The 22,251-nt window shown below is 41.7% G+C and overlaps 1 protein-coding gene across 1 annotated transcript in view; it reads right to left on the reverse strand.

Moving 5' to 3' along the window:
* Positions 1–22,031, reverse strand: part of si:dkey-16j16.4 — a 67,253-nt gene extending 45,222 nt beyond the window's left edge. The window contains exon 1 of the mRNA XM_034159667.1: positions 21,537–22,031. Coding sequence (XP_034015558.1) covers positions 21,537–21,785 — 249 coding nt within the window. The 5' untranslated portion in view covers positions 21,786–22,031. The remainder of the gene's footprint in view (positions 1–21,536) is intronic.
* Positions 22,032–22,251: the final 220 nt, after the last annotated feature.

The following is a 22,251-nucleotide window of genomic DNA, read 5'->3' on the forward strand; positions in this document are numbered from 1 at the left end:
TTGGAGTTGAAAGCTTCAACTTTACTGTGGCAACAAAACTCAACAGTGGATCCTACTGACCACTGATCTAAACAAGATGAAATGCTGATTTGATTTTTTTACATTAATGTAACAGTGAGTCATCAAAAGAACCGGCCACAATTTGTTTTTGTTTTAATCACTGTGAAACAAAATTGCTCACAATTTTCTCAATTTCTCTTGCTGCTCTCAAGGAAAAAAAAACAAAAAAAAAAAAAACACAAAAAACCTTATTGCCCACAGACGACTTCTTTATTGTCAGAACACACAACAATCCTGCATTCTGAGAACATGGAGCACAGGTCAGTACAGGAAGGCAAAAAAGTGAGGATAAAATAAGAATAACTTTCTCCTAGTTAGCACTTTGGTCACAGCTAAAATGAGAGGTAGTGACGGTGAAATGTACAGAAAGTATTGGTTCTCTTTTTCTAACTGATGGTTTCCTGGCAAACCGTCTATCTGGTTCAGTGGCGGTTTCTTCAGGCTTTGATGGTTCTTATGCAATGTAATCTGCTGCTCATTCTTCTCAAATCACTTTGTCCATCACACTAATCACTTCTAGCAGGAGCAAACCTGTGACGAAGCATCACAACAAACAAACGACTGTAGAGAAGGCAGTAGGGATGGCACATGTTCCCCTGGACCCTCAGCCAGGCCTTTGTAGTGGAACACTTTGGCACAAACGGCTGCCGTGCGACTACACAGTTGGCTGAAGCACAATAGTGCTTTGGATGGGTGAAGTTAATGACCCGTGTAGGACACCATTCACCCTTCTACTCACCAAAAAGGGGATATTATGCAAACTGAACCAACACTAACAACTGAAAACCACTGAGTCTGTTGTGGAAAACTGGAAGATTAAACACTGTAGATGCCAGGAATTTAGGGTAAACAATACATTTTTACTCAGATGGTTGTTTCTCCAAGTCCAAGTGCAGATCCAAATGAGTTCTACTTCCCGAACACTCATATACCAACTAAAACCTCTTTAAAAAGTTACACATTCCACAGTCGGAGGAGGAGAAACTGGTCCAGTTCCACAGCTAACAATGAATAAATAAATAAATCAGACAAGTCAGCCTCCCTTTCTGAGTTATCTGAATATTTATCAAATTAAAATAATAGTGAAACTGAAAAACACATTGTTCAAGTTGTCAGTTTTTTCTCCACATTCCTTTCAATGTTGCACATATTTCTGACGACTTTTCCTGTACTTGATGGGAAAGAAATTTATATCATGACAGCCGTCGGTCTCCTCATGAGCTCATGAGGTGGTGTCAGTTGATAAAACCGTTAACTTCTCTCACAAATTGGCTGAGATTTTAGGAGACGCTGTTCCAGTAACCGAACTGAGGGTGTGGTTCAGCACAGATTCCATGCTGGCAAATGTAATACACTTCCATTTCACAATCTGAGGCACAACACTTATATCTGACAACTCTGAAGATTGACTGAGGACTCTGCAAAAATCAGCGCAGGCTGTAAAGAAGCCCTGATAAAATTCACACATCCATTCAGTCAGTACCTGCAGAGTTTGGGTGCAGTGAGTGGTTTATTTCTTAACCCTCTGGGGTCCGAGGGCATTTTTTGGACAGTTCACTCACCTGGCATAAATGTTTTATTATTGTTGTTAACAGCTCTCCCTGCATCTCACAATCAAGTTTTATGTCTCTTTTTTTTCAGGACAACCTGTGCTTTCAGAATATATACGAGGTCTGTCCAAAAAGTATCAGACCTTTTTATTTTTTTCAAAAACCTTATGGATTTGAATCATGTGTGCTTGCATGAGCCAACCTTGAACCTTCGTGTGCATGCGTGAGTTTTTTCACGCCTGTCAGTTGCGTCATTCGCCTGTGAGCAGGCTATGGAGTGAGCACTGGTCCTCCCCCCTCGTTGGATTTTCATTTCGAGGAAAATGTCTGAACGATTGGAGCAGCGCTGAATCAAATTTTTCCAGAAACTGTGAGAGACAGCCAGGTGGAAACCATTCGGAAGATTCAAACGGCTTTCGGTGGCTTTTCAGTCGAGTGAGTATCCGAAGAATTGTGTAAGAGCTGGACATGTCACAACATGTCCTGTGAGACTTCCAACTTCTGCACGTCTTTCATTACAAAATCTCCTTTAACAATGGAATGTGCCGAAAAAGTGCTGATGTCCACCTCTTCTGCAATTTCTCTGGTAGTCAGACGACGTCCCGGATCAACACAGCGTTCACTTTGGAAATGATCTGGTTGTTTCAGCATGTCGATGGCCGATCGGAGCGCGGCGCACCCTCCGCCATTGTGCGCCGTCTTTAAACCGGTTGTAACGCTCCTTAATCTGTGTGATGCCCATAGGATCGTCACCGAAAGCCGCCTGAATCTTCCGAATGGTTTCCACCTGGCTGTCTCTCACAGTTTCTAGAAAAATTTGATGCAGCAAAGCTCCAAATCATTCCACCTCGCAATGAAAATCCAACGAGAGGGGAGGACCAGTGCTCACACAAAGCCTGCTCACAGGCGAATGATGCAACCGACGGGCGTGAAAAAAAAAAATCACGCATGCGCATGAAGGTTCAAGGTTGGCTCATGCAAGCACACATGATTCAAATCCATATGGTTTTTGAAAAAAATAAAAAGGTCTGATACTTTTTGAACAGACCTCGTATGTTTATTTTCCACACACATTTATTCAAAACACACAGCAAACTATAATAAACAACTGGACATTTTATAAAGGTAATTTGAGGTCTTGTGTGAAAGACTGTACAACAAAAACTTCAAACAATAAACACAAATGCATATTTTGAACAATGTATACAAAATGGTCTATGCGTTTTGTTGTCCATCAATATTGGTAAACAGTGCTTTATGCAGAGAAAGCAACAGAGTTATCCAGTAATATTCACATGCAAACTAGTGGAGCAATCCTGATAGTTACACACTCTTTGTTTGAGCATGTGAGATTGTCATCAGGCTTTCTGTGTGCTCCTGCTTTCACTGATCGCTGTGCGTAATGGCGCAGGGCGCACTAAGTATGTACTAATAGTATGTACTCATTGGAGCACCCAGGGGGCTACTCAAACGGGCCAACTAGTTACATATCCCTCCTGAAAACGATCTTTGGCTTTACACGTGAGGTAAATCTGCCCTACGATTGGATTTTTGGAAAACCATGCGACGGTGAATCAATTCCGATTGGACACTCACATTGCTCACGTCGTCACACAGCTTCTATGAGGAGTACAAAGATGGCCGATGGCTGGCTCAAAAGTCCGCGGAGTTAACTTTTCAGCAAAAAAAGTATGTTTCTATCTCATATCATTCAAAAGCTATTTATAATTTAGTAAAGCTTGGTCTTAGCCGTCGTGTACGACGGCGTCTGCCCCAGAGGGTTAAGAGGTCACTGAGCACCAAGCAGCTGGCAGTGGCTCATGATGAGAATGCATGCTGCATGCTCCTTAATCTCGACAGCAGTGTAATATCCCTTTAGTTGCTACAATTCAGGGAACCACTCTATACATTCCAGAGATGGACAACAAAGCCTTTCTTCTGGTCAGTTGGAATGACACCTGGATTCAAAACAAATGCAAAGATTACATCCAACAACAGCAATACAGAAATTCATGCTGGACACCACTGATCCTTACAGCTTGTTTTCCTCAGCACTTACACCACCATTGCAATCTCACTGACATTTAGTGGTTCACAGCTGATGATCAACCACAAATACCCTAAAAGCAAACAAATACAACATACTCGATTGTGAGTTTCATATTGCAGAGTCGCTTTGCTTTGTTGGAGTCTTGAGAGGTCGGATCTTTCTGGAGGCAAAGAAAAGCTTTTGGCTTTTAGTCAATGAGTCATTGAAGCACCTGGTCATTCTCATCAAACCAGTCCTGGTGCTTCCTTTCTGCTGTTTCTAGCAGGCTGTTATGGCCGTCTTGAGCTCCTCTCAATGTTTAGGAGCCGGTAATGGTGTACTTCATGGGGAGTTCTTCATCGGGTGCTGTTTAAACTCTGCTTTTGTTTCTGGGTCTTCAAGCTTGGCGATGTTGAACCGTTTGACAGTTCTGCAGTGTCCAGACCTCAAGGCTGCTAAGGCCCAAGGCCTTGCAGACAGAAATGACAACAGAGACTTTTTCAATGTCAACAAAGTAATCTACGGCCCTTACACCTGATGATAAGCACCTCTTCAAAGCAACGATGGCCTGCTGAAGACTGAAGAGAAAGGAGCAAGAGCAAGATCCTGACCGGCAGAAGCTTCATGCAGCAACAGGTGCAGCATTTGACAGAAACAGTGCACATCAAGACGGGGCCTGTTCATTTATCTCTGTGTCCAACATCCTGCCTGGGAATCAATCAAGATACAATCTTTTTCACCACAGAGGGATTGTTACGACAATGATGATGACATGTATCAAGCTTACAGAGATGTTCGGCCCATCACGTCAATACTGCAGAGTCATCGGCCAGGTTTGTTTTGTCACTTGTCATGACTGCAGCACAAGAGTCCAAAACACAACATTCCAGGGCCTCTGAAAGCAGGACTGACTCACAAGTGATCAGTGGTGTGTCATTTACTTACAGAAATCCCTCCCTGTCTACCCACAGTGCCTTTAAAGCCCTCTTTGTCAGTTGCGTAAGCAGCACAGACTTTTCACCAAGAATGTATGCAGAGATTCCACAGGATGATAATCAAGTGTCTTCTGAAATGAAGCAACTCCTTGAGTGAATGCTCACAACTGCAATGCAATCCCTGGCTGCCTTCATGGTCTTCCTGCAGAATGTCTGTCACAATGCAGTAAGATTAGAGTCCTGCTGAAAAGTTACCTCCGTGGACTTTCGATCCACTGTTGGCCATCTTGGTACTCCTCTTAGAAGATGTGTGATGATGTGTGCAATGTGAATGTCCAATTGGAATTGGTTCTCCGTCACATGGTTTTCCAAAATCCAACCGTAGGGCAGATTTACCTCACGTGATATGGCAAAGATCGTTTTCATGAGTGATATCTTACTAGTTAGCCCGTTTGAATAGCCATAACTGCTCCAACTGCATTTTTGAATTTTTTTAACTTGAAAATTCTTCTCTGTTATAAGGTTAATCAATGAGGACAAAGCTTCAGCTTTTAGCTCATAACTTTTTTGTTAAGGAACCAAAAAAGAACATTTTATTGATTTTTAAAAAATAATAAAATATCGGCTGATTTATCGGCTATCGGCAAATCGGCCGATTTATCGATTATCGGCATTTTTTTTTTCATCCAAATATTGTTATCGGCATCGGCCTCAAAAAATCCATATCGGTCGGGCTCTAATTAAGATCATGTGTCATTTCCAATTCTGCTGCCAAGACTGTGTCCAAACCCCTTAGAAAGACCCTGGTCTTGGACTCTAGACTAGGCGCTTATGTAGACTATAGTTGTACCAGAGCCTGCAGTGTTGGCCCACAAATGGCACTTTCAACTTATAGAGATTTCACACTAGTGGGCTCGGCTCAGCTCAGTTTGGTACCAGGCATGTATTTTTCATTACAATTGAGACCCTCCTCAACATGAGTGGGGTCGTGAGAGCATGGCTATGTGAAACTGCTGTGACGTCGATTGATGCGCAGCACAAAAAAAAAAAAAAAACACAAGGGAGGAGGTGGAGGTGATGGTGTGCTTGCTGCTTCTGTGGGGTTTTAACAGAAGGATGCAGGCGGTGAGATCAAACATGCTTGAGAAGTACAGGAGAAGCCACAGAACTGTCATGACGGGTGGCTGCCCGACACCAGGAGCAGGTGGACCCATGGTACAAACTCCCAAACCAGGCTTTGTGGTATAAGAAGTCGTCATGTTTATTACAGGCTGAGGTTCGGCACACAGGTGATCAGATAACGGAGCAGAGGTACAAGTAGGGCGAGGCATAAACTTAGTCATTTCCAGGCAGGGGTCTAAGGCACGAGCAAACACAGGCATGTAGGCTGAGGCAAAAGGCGCGGTCAAGAAACTCAGAGCAAAAGACTGGTACACGGCGAGACTAAACAGGGCAAAGAACAGGAAGGCTGGAGAGTGTGCTGGAAGCGACAACAATCTGGCGAGGGACTGTGAGGGTTTATATGCATGTGGACAAATTAGGAACAGGTGGTGTTAACAAGATGCACGTGAGAAGAAGGATCCAGAAAGGGGGCGTGGCTAATGAACAAAGATACTATGTGTGCAAGACAGTGAGGGAAGAGAGTACATGGTGGAGAGAAGAAAAGACAGATATGTGAACAGGTGCACAGAGTGTGAGAGAAAGGAAATACAAAGCAGACAGAATTAAAGTGAGAGACAGGGACACATGACAGGTGCAGAGAGAACATAATCAGATGTAAGTGAGGGATGAAGACATGAAGGCAGGTGCAGGGTGTGGAGTGAAACAGAACTCAGAGGGGCGTGAGGAGAAACCAGGGAACTATGGCAGAACATAATACAACTGGAAGCAGGCATGAACATGAGAACTAAACTAAACATGAACTGGCAGCACAGACTAGAACGAGAGACATGGAGCAAAATACTAAAATGACATTAAACACAAACTGACTTAAGAAAAACAAGGCAGTAAGACAAAACATAAGAAAAAGCAGTGACCAAACAACAACCAGAACAAATCCTGACAACAATACATCAAATATAATAACCAAGAGGAACAAGTGATAACTTAATAAACAATGACTGAAAGCAACTAGAACAGAATGGATGGCAAAAGTATAAAGTAACAAAGAAAACGAAGTGACAAGTCAAAACGGAAAATAACCATATGAAGAAAACAAAATAACTAGTGAATCATAACCAGAACAAAGTGACAAGAAAAACATGACATAATAATTCCTGATGAAAATAAATATTAATACATCAAAGCTGAAAAGAACAACAGAAAGGGGAAAAACTAGAATAAACCCCCAGATCTGGCTGAAACCGTGACAAGAACAGTATGAAGGCGAAGACGAGAGGATACAAGCTGCTGAGAGATGACACATGAGAGTAAGCTAATTGTAGCTATCGCGAGCTTCCAAGGTAGCTCATAAGTGTATAATGTTGTAATGACTGCAAGCCTTTAGTTGCACTTTGCTCCGTTTAGTTTTGATGTCAGTGACTTGGTCTGTAAATGAAGACTTATTTTTGAGGAAAATAACTGAGTTAGATGTCAACACTTTTCATACAAATGTAACTTGCTTTGATAACCGTCATTGCTAAATATTAAATGTGAGAGTTTGTGCGTTTACTGACGTTCATGCACAGAATGTCAGTTCGGCTTTTCAATCGTTAATTAGCATCGTCACGGAACTCGAACAGGCTTAAAACAGATTTTAAAAAATGTTTGATTCATGATCTTCAAGTTCAATGGACAGATTTGAATATGAAATGGTTTTGGAGCTAATAAGATAATTATTAAAGGAGTCATATTGTGCAAAATCACCTTTAACGTCTCCAAACTCCCACAGTTGTGTATTTTTACAGACACTTTCCTGGTTTAAGATCAGTTTAGGTGACAGCCTGTTTAACACATCCTTGACATATGTAACAGAAATAGCTCAGATCAGTGGCGTAGCAACCCCAGTGCAAGATCTACTGACGGGCCCTACACGCATGTTACTAGTTAGTAGGCAAACGCGTGCAATCACACACATGCACGGCACGCGTCCACCCACACTATGAGGTCTACATAGATTTTACACACAGTGTGTTGGATTTTACAATCAAATAAATGACTTGAGTTATTGTATTTAGAAACTTTTTAAGAGGTCAAGAATCTAGATTTAAGACCCAGCTCTCAATCACATGTGCACAACAGTCTGCAGGTCAACACACCTCATCATGACATCAGACCGCAGGGGGGAGCTGTCTAATTCATGGTGGTGCTGAAATGACTACAAAAATCATTCTTCTCGCAAAGTTAAGAGTGCAGCCGTACATGATAAACCTGACGGCAAGAAGAGGTGGTAATAAAATGAAGCCTATAGCATGACAAGACAGAAGAGAGATTTTTTTTTTTTTACACTTTATTTAAAGATCTTCCGACCAAACAGCAACAGTGTAACGTGAAAAACACAGACCTCTCGTGAAACTGGCCCACAGCGGTGATCAAACGGAAGGGGCATGGCAACTCACTGCAGTCAGATTATCAAGTTACTCCAAGTTCCAAGTACTTTTAGCAGAAATGTCTCCACTTCTGTGTAACATATATTTACTCCATTAAAGCCCCCCCCCCCCCATTAAAAGTCCCTCTGATTTTTTTTCAGCACATTGCATGTAGTGAAATTGTGAATTCCTGCGAGAACAGAGTAAAATGAAAATGAAATAATCCCGCCTCACTGCCATGAAATCTCATCAAGTCTGTTGTGTTTTCCATGTTGCTTATGCAGCCGCAGTGCTGCGGATTTCACACCCTTCCCTGTTACACGCACACCTGCCATTCGACTTTCCTGGAACCATTTTATCAGTGTTATGACCTTGAGGTGAAGTTTAGTATGTCTGAGGCGTACAGGTGTGTTTACCCTCCCCACCTGGGTGAGGCGCTGTGCATGTTATGTGCTGTGTGAGCTTCTTTCGTTTCAGGTGAGCTTGTACAGATGGCACCGGCTAATTGGTCCAACAACGATGGCTCCAGCTTTATAGGGAAGGCTGAAATCAACACCCAGGGCTCCACCTTTTTATTAGTAAGGATGAGAAGCCATTTTATTTTCTCCTGTTTCTTCCTTAGGCATTTAGGTAGGACTACTGTTTTTGGCTGTTTATTTGAGCACTAGGTAAGAGCAGGGGTTTTGCAAAATTATTTTTGTGTGTTATTTTGGCCTTTTCCTCACCCTGAAGTTTTTATTTAAGAATAATAAATTTGTTATATTTTGGACTGCAGACCTTGTGGTTGGTCATCTTTGGGGCTAGAAGGAGGGGAAGTCACTCTTATGTTATGCTGCGGGTTACCCCTAAGCACGGGCGTAACAATCAGCTTCTCTTCAATGTCCTGATAACGCACTTTCCTCCCCACAGCAGGGAGCCATTTTGCTGTTTTGGCCAGGGCTGCAAGCTTATCCTTGTTCCTACACCACTCCCGGACATGTTTCCTATCGCCTAGGAAAATTCAAGCAGCATGGTGCTTCTCATCCGCTTCTTTCACAACTTTTAGCTTGAACGCTGCCGAGTAAAAACATTTGTGCTGAGCCATGTTATGTAATTGTGTAGCAGCTACTTCATGCTACTACTGCATGCAGCACACATCCGTATGTACTGTAAGGGCATACTGTGTATAAAATGCATGCGCATGCAAGCAGTCTTCAATAAACACCCCCTTTTATGAAAGTTACAGGCCCCTGGGGCGTTAAATGGAGTAAATATGGTTAATTTGATTTGTAAAGGTTGCCAAGATTTACTGGCATAAATTAAATGCTAAAAGACTGAAAAGCTGTGTAAGCATAATCCAGTAGGGCCATAAATGTAAATGGAATTAAATGTAGACAGTAAAACCCCTTATCCAAAATATCTGAATAAATTACTTCTGGTTTGGTATGACTCATCCAGCAAAATTATGAACCACAGCACAATAGTTTGTAGTAAAATGTTACATCTCATTAAACCCTAACACTTGTATAGCCAGAATCCCTTGATATAATGGTGCTGTCACTGAAGTGTTGATTTAAACCTTTTCATTTATGTTAAATACCATTTGGTAAAATCAGACAGAGTATGTGTGTGTGTGTGTGTGTGTGAATGAAAGGGATCGTGGTGGAATAGTGAAGTTACAAGAAGCAAAGGTGGTGAAGATACATGAGTTTAAATATTTGAGGTCAATTATCCAAAGTAATGGAGAGTGTGGTAGAGAGGTGAAGAAAACAGTGCAGGCAAGGTGGAGTGGGTGGAAAAGAGTAGCAGGGATGCTTTGTAAATAAAGGATATCTGCAAGAGTGAAAGGGAAAATTTACAAGACAGTAATGAGACCAACCATGTTGTATGGCTTTGAGATGTTGGTGCTAATGAAAAGACAGGAGATGTAGCTGGAAGTGGCATAGTGGAAAAGGCTGCAGCTTACTTATGGGATGATGAGGATGGACAGGATTTGGAATTAACATATCAGAGGGACAGCATAGATAGGATGGTTTGAAGACAATGTCAAAGAGGTGAAATTGGTCAAAGAGGTGAAACTGAGATGGTGTGGACATTTACAGAAAAGGAACCCAGCATATCTAGGGAGAAGGATGCTGAGGACCCAGTGGGCAGGAGGACAAGAGGGATGCCAAAGAGGAGGTTTAGAAATTGTGGTGAGGGAAGACATGCAGGTTGGTGTGACAGATGAAGATGCTGAGGACAGGATTAGATCAAAAACAGATGACCTGCTGTGGCGACACATAACAGGAGCAGCTGACAAAAGACTTAGAAGGAGATCTTAATTTTCCTTCCTTGCATAGATGATTGTCTGTCTTTTGTAAACACACATGCCTCTCAGATAAAGAAGATGCACAATGCAATCAGAGCTGACACAGGTATGAAACAGACCTCAGACCAGTGGCATAAGAATAGATCAGACTGAATAAAATGCAAACCCAGCCCACCTTAGGTTTGTGTTGAGTATCAGGTATGAGGAATCATATGGATCCAATGACCACATCTAAGGCAAATTCAGATGCCAGCGTGAAGCATGATTAAGGGAACTCTGACTAACCCGTGGAGTCCAAGACAGAAAAATGTCATACTGAATTGGGCTGTTTTACAATCAGGATATAAGTGAATTTTAAAGATAAAGTTTGGTTTAATTAAAGTTTAGTTTGTCATACATGGATAACGACTACTGGTCTTTCAGCAGCAACGGTCATTTGGTTTGATGTCCCCATTTTTTACCAGCAGAACTCTAATTATACCAGTTTTTAACCAAAAGCTCTGTCATTTCCATGATGTCTAAATTTGATGGGCTGCCAGAACTATTTATTTAGCAGGTAACCACTAAATGGACTAATTTCCCTATAATCTAACTTCCAGGATCATTGACCAGTGGGGAAACGACTTCAAACAGGCATTCAAAAATAAAATGTCCTCTCTGGAAATAGAGTGCATTTCAAACTCAGACATCAGTGTTATGTGAATAATACGAGGTCTGTCCGTAAAGTATCGTACCTTTTTATTTTTTTTCAAAAACTATATGGATTTCATTCATATGTTTTTACGTCAGACATGCTTGAACCCTCGTGCGCATGCGTGAGTTTTTCCATGCCTGTCGGTGACGTCATTCGCCTGTGAGCACGCCTTGTGGAAGGAGTGGTCCCGCCCCCTCGTCGGATTTTCATTGTCTGGAAATGGCGGAATGAAAAGGACTTTTTTTCCATCAGAATTTTTTCAGAAGCTGTTAGAGACTGGCACCTGGAAACCATTCGAAAAATTTATCTGGCTTTCAGTGAAAATTTTACGGGCTTCACAGAGAATAAGGACTTTAACTACAGGTTTAAGGACCCCTTTAAAGGACGGTCGAGACAAAGGAACACCTCCGTTTCGGAGTGTTAGAGGACAAGTTGGGACATGTCCAGCTCTCCACAAGTTCTGTTATACTCACTCGACTGGTAAGCACTGAAAGCCGAGATAGACATGTCCCAACTTGTCCTCTAACACTCCGAAACGGAGGTGTTCCTTTGTCTCGCTTCATCAGCGAATCGGTCGTGACGCGCGAAGCCTCCGCGCGGCTTTCCATGACAAAATCTCTTGTTAAAAGTGAAATCTGCCGGAAAATGGCTGATGTCCAGGTCTTGTGATAACCAGAGAAAGAGCACACGACGGTCTCGTATCCACAGAGCCATCAGCTTAGAAATGATCCAGTGGTTTGTGCCGCATCGTCGCAGCTCGCAGCGCGGCGCACCGACCGTCCTTTAAAGGGGTCCTTAAACCTGTAGTTAAAGTCCTTATTCTCTGTGAAGCCCGTAAAATTTTCACTGAAAGCCAGATAAATTTTTTGAATGGTTTCCAGGTGCCAGTCTCTAACAGCTTCTGAAAAAATTCTGATGGAAAAAAAGTCCTTTTCATTCCGCCATTTCCAGACAATGAAAATCCGACGAGGGGGCGGGACCACTCCTTCCACAAGGCGTGCTCACAGGCGAATGACGTCACCGACAGGCGTGGAAAAACTCACGCATGCGCACGAGGGTTCAAGCATGTCTGACGTAAAAACATATGAATGAAATCCATATAGTTTTTGAAAAAAATAAAAAGGTACGATACTTTACGGACAGACCTCGTATTTTTTTTTATTTGAAAGAGGTTATCACCATCTGTGATGCCACAAAAGGATGTGGACCTAATTTACTCAGATGTCTTTAATATTGGGGTGTAACTCTACATCTGTCAAAAACTGTCCTCTCCAGAAATGCTCATAGTCCATCACTATTTGAGAATGCAAAAACACAACAACAATATACTCCAAGTACACACTTAACTGCTGTTAGTAGAGAGCATATATGGGTAAACTGCACTAATCTTAGTCTGTATAATTTAAACAGTTGTCTTAGTCAAAAGAAGTCCTCACCGGAAAGTATAGCCAATCATATCAGTGGGCTCATGTATGCAAACATCTGACATGTCTCAAACTTTGGGCATTTAAGTTTCCCAGTTAGCAGTTAGATATGGATAAATAACGTGACCAAAGTATCCACTTTGATTTTTTTGGTGTGTGTGTGTGTGTGTGTGTGTGTGTGTGTGTGTGTGTGTGTGTGTGTGTGTGTCAGTGACGCCTACTTGTGTTCCCTGACTGTGAAACAGCCCAAATGTGGATTTATAACCGTAAACAACTCTACCAATCACAAAAACAAGCAATAAATCAGCTGCTTCGCTACAACTTAAAATTTGGGAGAAGAATATTGAGAAAATTCTATCACCCTTCTGGGTACATCTTCAAAATTATTAGTGAGTGACTACGTTTACATGCCATTAATATTCGGGTTAAGGTCAATATTCCGGTTTCTGAATCATTAGGAATAACCCTTTTACATGCTTAAGCAGACAGAGTTACTCCTGTATACATGGTCACTGGTATCATTTGGAATACCCCCATCTAAACAGCGACGCACGTCTTCCACCGGTGCTTGATTTGGTCTGGCGTTCGTGCAAATCCTGCTTCGTGTAAAACCCCTCACTACACACTTTTCTCAAACAGGCATTAACATTTTTCTCACTTTTCTCTCCTGCGGGCTGCCTCCGCATCAAAACAGCGAGAGTAGTCTCTGGACCTGTTGTCAGATTTGGTGCAGCTCTGCACAGCAGAGAGGGGGGCAGTGTAAGTGGCCCGCTGCGGCGTTTACTGAGCCCACAGACACGGTAAGCGCATCGGAGGCAGTGAAAGCAATCGCGGTGATATGCCGACCGGTGCCGCGACCGGCCCGCCTGATAAGGACGCAGAACACAATGCGCTGTTTATCTCTGCTTCTGTGGTGTCCGGTGGGCTGCGCGCACTGCATACAAGTAGTTGCCGTACTCACAAGACCAAGATTCCTTGCGGATAGGACATGCACAGAACAAAAAATAATGTTACTTTGTAGGGGGATATCCCGATGCGCATTTATATGACCTGATATTCAGGTTAGAAAAGGAGTAACCCAGGGGTCTTATTTGGGTTTTTAAAAACCGGAATATGAGCATATTCGGGTTTTTGCGGGTGTTTACATGGCTGTGCGCAACCAGGTTATTGCTAACCGGGTTATTCCGGTTATGAAAGGGTTATTGGCTGCATGTAAATGTAGTCAGTGAGTGAGTGAGGTAGAGCAGTCACCCTTGGGTCAAGGGAGACTCAAAGTTTGGCAAATGTTAAAGTCAGGGATAGAACCTGCCTTTGATTTTTGGTCTGGATTCCCTGGAGCTTGATTATAGCAATCATGATCTAAGTTCAGTGATGCAAATCAAAGGTCAGCATCTTTGAAACTGTTTATTTTAGAGACCTGGATGGAACCTCTAACCTCAGCTTCTAACCCATCTACACCATAGACCTTAATAAATCTTTATGTTGGAAAATGCGTACCCTGTTGTTCGCCTCGAGTGTAATCGGACCATGTGGACTTCTGAGCGAGAAGTCAGGTTTTACAATGGACTGACTGTTTCCCAAACTGAAAGTTGACCGTTAGACACCCCCACAGTATAATTTCCATTGTAAAATACCAAACAGCTGAACAGCAGTTTATGACTCACTGGGCTTCCATCTGCGATGGGGAGACTTTGTTAACAGACCACGCTTGCTGATGTGTTTGCATAGAGTCATGGACCCGTTTCATTCTTAGATAAGTGCAGTAAGACACAGAGACCTAATTCCTTTGAATACCGCATGAAGGCTAAAGGTGCTCAGAGGTCGAAAATACCTCAACAGCATCCGTTTACTGATAAATACCACAACACATGCATATCTCACACGCTTCCCACAGACTACCTCAACTGCTCTCAGGACTCTTCTGTTGTCGGGTGTCACTTTGTGCATGAAGAGAAAAAGTGAGAGAGTGATCTTAACACATAAACCCCAAAGAAGAGAAGAAATCATTTGAGTTCCAAACTACAGCGGCTTGATGAACTGGAACAAAGTTTAAGATTTAAAGTTTTGCACATGAAAAGGCCGGCGACTTCAAGAAAGGCTTTGTGGGAAATTCTGAGCATTTTGAAAAGCCTTCACTCAATAACAGGGTCAACATCCTTTAGGGGTTAATTTCTTCAGAAGAAACGAGACAAAATATCTTCATCAACGACCATTTTTTAATGACGAAGATGTGACGAGGACGATACCACGTTAGTGTTCTGAAACAGACCAAGATGAAATAAACATGCATTAATGTTGAAAAAAGACTAGTCTTTTTTCACGCTGATGCCGTCCAGATGCAAAATCATAAATAAACAAATAAAATGTACCATGGGACAGCCGCACATTCAAAGCATTCAAAAATTGGGGGGGGGGGGGGGGGGGGGGGGGGGGGGGGGGGGGGGGGGGGGTAATAATAATAAAGTAAAGTAATAATATAATATAGTAGTCTTGACGCAATCCTTCAAAGCGCTGATAAAACCTTCTTGCCCCTCAATACCCCTCAATTAATGGTCCACTTTTGAAGACATTTTTTCATACTAACAGAATACTACTACTATTTAAAAGCTATTTTTAACAACTAAAATGTTTAAATTAGAGCCTGACCGATATATCAGCCGGCTGATATTATCAGCCGATATAAGCCCTTTTCAAAGTACTCACTATCGGCCGAAATTTTGACGGTAGAACGCCGACAATTTCTCAAACAGAACAGTTACTGAACTAATGTTTGTGTCGCCAATGTAAAATGTCCTTGCACCGTTTGTCCAGTAGATGGAGCTCTGACTCCATTCAACTGAGAGCTGCTTAAATGTGTTCATCACCGGCCCCCGTAGTTTGACGTCACACTGCACTGATCGGCTGACAAAAGCATACAAGTTTATAAGGATGTTGTTTGTAATAACTTTGCGATTACATTCACCCCACATTTCTCCCGTTTCAGTTCAACTCAGTTTGATTAACTCAGTTTATGTAGTAAAGAGTCAAATGTGCTTCATTGCGTCGGTCACGCTTTTTATTAAGCCCACGTTGTGTAGACCTTATTTCTAGCATGAAAAACTTTCATTTACTGCTAAGAGGTTGAAACATTCAGATTCACTGGTCATCCAGAAGGGTTCTGGGAATTACTGCCGTTCACCATTAACCCTCTGGTGCTGACGCTGTCGTATACAACGGCTGGGACCAAGCTTTACTAAATTGCAAATAACTTTTTAATGATATGAGAGAGAAACTTACTTTTTTTTTTTTTTTGGCTGAAAAGTTAAGCCATCTTGGTACTCCTCATAGAAGCTGTGTGATGACGTGCGCAATGTGAGTGTTCAATCGGAATTGGTTCTCTGTCACATGGTTTTCCAAAATCCAATTGTAGGGCAGATTTACCTCACATGATATGGCAAAGATCATTTTCAAGAGTGATATCTTACTAGTTGGCCCGTTTGAATAGCCCCCTAACTGCTCCAATTGCATTTTTTAACTTAAATTCTTCTCTGTTATAAAGTTAATCAATATGAGGACAAAGCTTCAGCTTTTAGCTCATACCTTTTTTGTTAAGGGTCCAAAAAAGAACATTTTATTAATTTAAAAAAATAATAATAATAATATCGGCTGATTTATCGGCTATCGGCAAATTAGCCGATTTATCGATTATCGGCATTTTTTCATCCAAATATCGTTATCGGCATCGGCCTCAAAAAATCCATATCGGTCGGCTCTAGTTTAAATCAATATTTCTCTGGGCCTGAGTTTTATTACAGTTCTGCACTGTTCAATTGATGAGCTATATAAAAATAAGTTTACTTAATTTAACTGCATAACTAATGTCTAAGCCCAGGCATTACTGGGTCTGTTTGGGGTTCTAGCTTTAAAAATCAGGTCATTTACAGTTCAGGAAGCCATAAATATAAAAGTGATTATGGCTCATGTGTTTGACAGCTGTTTGAGGTTTGATCAGCAGATAAACTCTGTTGTCCAGCTACATCTTCAGGCTAAAGGAAAGTCCCTACTCAGTGGATGTGATCTTCAGACAGACATTCATGCTTTCATCAGCTCCAGACTAGGGTCACCAACTCTGTTCCTGGAGAGCACCTGCCCTGCAGGTTTTCCACGTTGTCCTACTCAAGTCACACCTGAGTGGTGTTTTCCAGCCTTTGATTGGCTGAGCACACCTGATAGAGTTAATTGCCGGTGAGTGGAACAGGAAGAGTTAGAAAACATGCTAACACTGCATCCACTTTGTGCTGGTGTTAACCAGTCACCTCTTGCACGCCTCCAACTTGGGAAAAATGCTGCTGCTCATCTTTTAATGAACACTTCCAGAAGTGAGCATATTACACCTGAACTTGGCTTGCAGTTCAATTTAGAGTTCATGTTAGGATTTTAATGTTTTAACGCTGTTAATGGCCTTGCACCTTCCTACCTGTCTGACACTTTAACTCTCCACACTTACAGTAGGGCATTACAGGCGTCTGGTCAACTTTGATAGTGTTATTACAAAAGTTATTAAAAAATGTGATAATACTGATTGGTTTTGCTGTGCTGTCAGAATACTTTTGGGTACAATTTTTGGAGTCACACTATATACATAGTTGTGCTCAAACGTTTAGTCTGGCAGAATTTTTGTTTTTTGGCCATTTTTAGAGAATATGAATGACAACACAAAACCTTTTTTCACTCATGGTTAGTGGTTGTGTGAAGTCATTTATTGTCAAACAACTGTTTACTCTTTTTAAATCATAATGACAACAGAAACGACCCAAATGACCCTGATCAGAAGTTTACATACACCTGTTCTTAATACTGTGTGTTGCCCCCTTTAACATCAGTGACAGCTTGGAGTCTTTTGTGGTCGTTGTGGACGAGGCTCTCTGATGGTGAAGCTGCCACTGAATATGTCTTGGACTTTATTTACATCAGTTATGAAGAAATACAAACAGTATGACACTTTATTGTCAATCTGTGTGGAGTAGACAGTTCTCAAAAACTGAGTGACTGTGCAAGAAGGAGAAGAGTGAGGAAAGCCACCAAGACACCCAGAAGAAGTTATAGATTGGATAGGCTGAGGTTTGGAGAAATTGTGCACAGTGCATGTTTTGCATTTTGTATCAGCAGTTATACAGCTTCTTGATGGAGTGGTATAGACAGATATGCACATAACTGGTACTCATGGTGCTTGTGCATGCTAATACCAAATGATGCGCAGCAGAAAACACAAGGGAAGTGCTTCATAAGAGGAAAGCAATGACAAATTGTAGGAAAAGTGTTTCCTTCTGCTCTGCATCAATATTTTTTTATTTTTATTTTTTTGCACATTCAAGCACGATGAGTACCAGTTATGTGCACCCCTGGAGGAGGATTTTCTTAAAAAGACAGCCTGAAAGTTTAGCAACAAATTACCAGAAGGTACATCTGAGATGCAAGCCTGGATTTGATCTGTTTTGGTGAAAGAAAATCCTTCTCTGCTCCACTAATGACAAGAATCTGACCCAGAACGTTACCTGTTTATCAAACACACCTTCGTTTACTATGTGATATGTTGTACAAAACCTCATAAAGCAATATTAAAACATACCTCAGGACACTTTCCCCAAAGCTTTTGCAGGCCGTAATTGGCCAACGCGGGGCCTACATTGAACATGTTGTCTAAGAGACTGACAACCTTTCAGCTTTCTATCCAGCCATAAATTTATTTCCTAGACATATGCTTTGACCATTTTCTTTGCTGATAAAATGTTGCATATTTTTTGGGGGAACACCCAATTATATATATATATATATATATATATATATATATATATATATATATATATATATATATAAATAAAAGCACACAAACGTGTTTACATCATCACATAGTTCTTTGTAGTTTGAGCCTCTTAATTTTGCTCTGAAAAAGCACAAGATAGGTGTAGGTGTAGATAGGTGTTTGAAATGAGCATAATTTTCTGAAGGGAAATATGTCTCTGGAGTCCCACAGAAGAGCTGTACTGTCACAAAATCTGAATGGATCATCATTGTTGTTGTTGTTTACCCCTTTTGACAACAAAACATTTTGTCCAAGTCTTATAATTAGTGGTGCTATCAATGATTAGAAATGTTTTTGTAATCAGATTCATATTCAGAAAATACAACCCCTGGCAAAAATTATGGAATCACCGGCCTCGGAGGATGTTCATTCAGTTGTTTAATTTTGTAGAAAACAAGCAGATCACAGACATGACCCAAAACTAAAGTCATTTCAAATGGCAACTTTCTGGCTTTAAGAAACACTATAAGAAATCAGGAAAAAAAAAATTGTGGCAGTCACTAACGGTTACTTTTTTAGACCAAGCAGAGGGAAAAAAAAAAATATGGAATCACTCAATTCTGAGGAAAAAATGATGGAATCATGAAAAACAAAAGAATGCTCCAACACATCACTAGTATTTTGTTGCACCACCTCTGGCTTTATAACAGCTTGCAGTCTCTGAGGCATGGACTTAATGAGTGACAAACAGTACTCTTCATCAATCTGGCTCCAACTTTCTCTGATTGCTGTTGCCAGATCAGCTTTGCAGGTTGGAGCCTTGTCATGGACCATTTTCTTCAACTTCCACCAAAGATTTTCAATTGAATTAAGATCCGGACTATTTGCAGGCCATGACATTGACCCTATGTGTCTTTTTGTAAGGAATGTTTTCACAGTTTTTGCTCTATAGCAAGATGCATTATCATCTTGAAAAATGATTTCATCATCCCCAAACATCCTTTCAATTGATGGGATAAGAAAAGTGTCCAAAATATCAACGTAAACTTGTGCATTTATTGATGATGTAATGACAGCCATCTCCCCAGTGCCTTTACCTGACATGCAGCCCCATATCATCAATGACTGTGGAAATTTACATGTTCTCTTCAGGCAGTCATCTTTATAAATCTCATTAGAACGGCACCAAACAAAAGTTCCAGCATCATCACCTTGCCCAATGCAGATTCAAGATTCATCACTGAATATGACTTTCATCCAGTCATCCACAGTCCACGATTGCTTTTCCTTAGCCCATTGTAACCTTGTTTTTTCTGTTTAGGTGTTAATGATGGCTTTCATTTAGCTTTTCTGTATGTAAATCCCATTTCCTTTATGCTACGTTTACACATAACGACGACAAGTCACGAATGCCACGAAGTACACATTCTTGGCCGCTGATCACGAATGTGACGATTCGGGGCAGAGGTGTCAGGTGTCCTCAGGAACTGCTGCAACCTGTTACCATACGTTACGATTAATGGCACATGTTGCCGGAGAATTATCAGGAACCATTACGCACGGTCAAGAATAGTGTTCCGCGTTGTTACGCGCTATCATGCGCTATTGCGCATAACAGTGCATCGTTAAGTTCTGTCACGTTGTGAACGAGGTGAATTGTCTCCACACACACACCCATATTCATCGTTCTCCCGCTCATCGGTTACAGCAGGTGGAACTCCTGCAGGAACGTCCTGAGGAGCTTCAGCAGGAACTATGAAACGACATTTGGAGCCGAGTTTAATTGTGCGCACGTGACAGAAAACTGATTCGTCGTGGCGCGCAGTGAAATGTGACACCACGTTACAAGTCGTGTCAAAACTTGACAGTTTCCGTGTCACTTCGTAATAACGCGTCACAGTTTGGGCTCCAAGAACCATCACAGGAACCACTACGAACGTTGTCACGTTCTATTAAGGATCACTACTCATCAAGACGGATCAATACGCTCAGTTGCGACCTCCATGACGTGAGACGAAATGAGGGTGGTGTGTGACATTCGTGGAAGATTTTTTGACAGGCAAAAACATGCTCCACGAATATCAAGAATATCACGCACCAACACGCACTATTAAGAAACCTATTCAGATGTGTTAAGTCACATTAAGAATGTCAGGAATGTGTCACGAATGACAGAAAAATGACATTCGTAACGCGTCTTGCTTATGTGTAAACGCACCTTTAGGCGGTTTCTTACAGTTCGGTCACAGACGTTGACTCCAGTTTCCTCCCATTCGTTCCTCATTTGTTTTGTTGTGCATTTTCGATTTTTGAGACATATTGCTTTAAGTTTTCTGTCTTGACGCTTTGATGTCTTCCTTGGTCTACCAGTATGTTTGCCTTTAACAACCTTCCCATGTTGTTTGTATTTGGTCAAGAGTTTAGACACAGCTGACTGTGAACAACCAACATCTTTTGCAACACTGCGTGATGATTTACCCTCTTTTAAGAGTTTGATAATCCTCTCCTTTGTTTCAATTGACATCTCTCATGTTGGAGCCATGATTCATGTCAGTCCACTTGGTGCAACAGCTCTCCAAGGTGTGTTCACTCCTTTTTAGATGCAGACTAACGAGCAGATCTGATTTGATGCAGGTGTTAGTTTTGGGGATGAAAATTTACAGGGTGATTCCATAATTTTTTCCTCAGAATTGAGTGAGTCCATATTTTTTCCCTCTGCTTGGTCTAAAAAAGTAACCGTTACTGACTGCCACAATTATTTTTCCTGATTTCTTATAGTGTTTCTTAAAGCCAGAAAGTTGCCATTTGAAATGACTTTAGTTTTGTGTCATGTCTGTGATCTGCTTTTTTCTACAAAATTAAACAACTGAATGAACATCCTCCGAGGCCGGTGATTCCATAATTATTGCCAGGGGTTGTATATTCATCAAAGTCTGATTATTTCCAGGAAAAGCAAAAAAAAAAAAAAAAAAAAAAAGCTTAAGACCTGTATCCAACTGACCTAGAAATGAAGTCACAAGACAAAAGTCAAGCCACACTTTCCACAGACATGCACCTCTGTCCACACACACACACCTCTGCAATGACATATTTAAATCCCCAAATAAAGGCTTCTTCATATAAACCTTGAGAAAATTCTGCAGTTAAATCTCAGAATTAAAACAAATCACCACAATATGATCTATATTAAATAAAAAGGAACTGCTTTATATTTAAATGTGTGTGTGAGTGTGACGGACACGTACCTTGAGTTTTAACGGATGGATCTCATTGAGTGAATGTCTCCTGAGCTTCTTTGTCAAAGTCTTGAGCATTTTGCGCGTGTTCGTGGCCAAAGCGCGGACACTTTTTCTCCTCCACGGCGTCGTGTTTCTCGCCTCCCGTGACGTGACGTGTTCTACTATCTCATGAACGAACAGACATGAATGACTCTGCACATTGAAAAGAAGGCACACGCGCGCGCACGCGGCACCTCCGTGCGCGGCCCAAAGCATCAGCTGGAATAAAATTGATTAAAGTGCGTAGATTGCGCGTGCTTTCCGGGGGTCGCGCGCAGTAAAGTTGTTTGTTTCCCACTTCATTACTTCACATTAAACAAACAAACACTTACTTCGTCAGCACTTCTTTGAAGACATTTTCTTCTTTAAACAAAAAAAAAGTCCAACAATAATCAACTTGTTCGCATTGGGACACGCACGCACGCACACAAACACGCAGCCGAATGCACGGCAGCTGCGCTCGCGCACACAGGCTCCTCTCGCATGCGTGTCCTCGCTCTGTGATTGGCCGCGCGACCCCGTGACGTCACACTTTGGGCATCAGGAGGAGGGCTAACGAGTTAAAGTCACACTGTCTGCTCTGTTGTGCTGTCACTGCAGGATCATCGTTCGAGTCCGCCACGAAACACGCACGGCTGCTTTTAAAGGGGCCGCACTGTGCACAGTTGGTTGCGTTTTGGGA

The sequence above is a fragment of the Thalassophryne amazonica genome, chromosome 19 (genome assembly GCF_902500255.1).
Source record: "Thalassophryne amazonica chromosome 19, fThaAma1.1, whole genome shotgun sequence".
NCBI lineage: Eukaryota > Metazoa > Chordata > Actinopteri > Batrachoidiformes > Batrachoididae > Thalassophryne > Thalassophryne amazonica.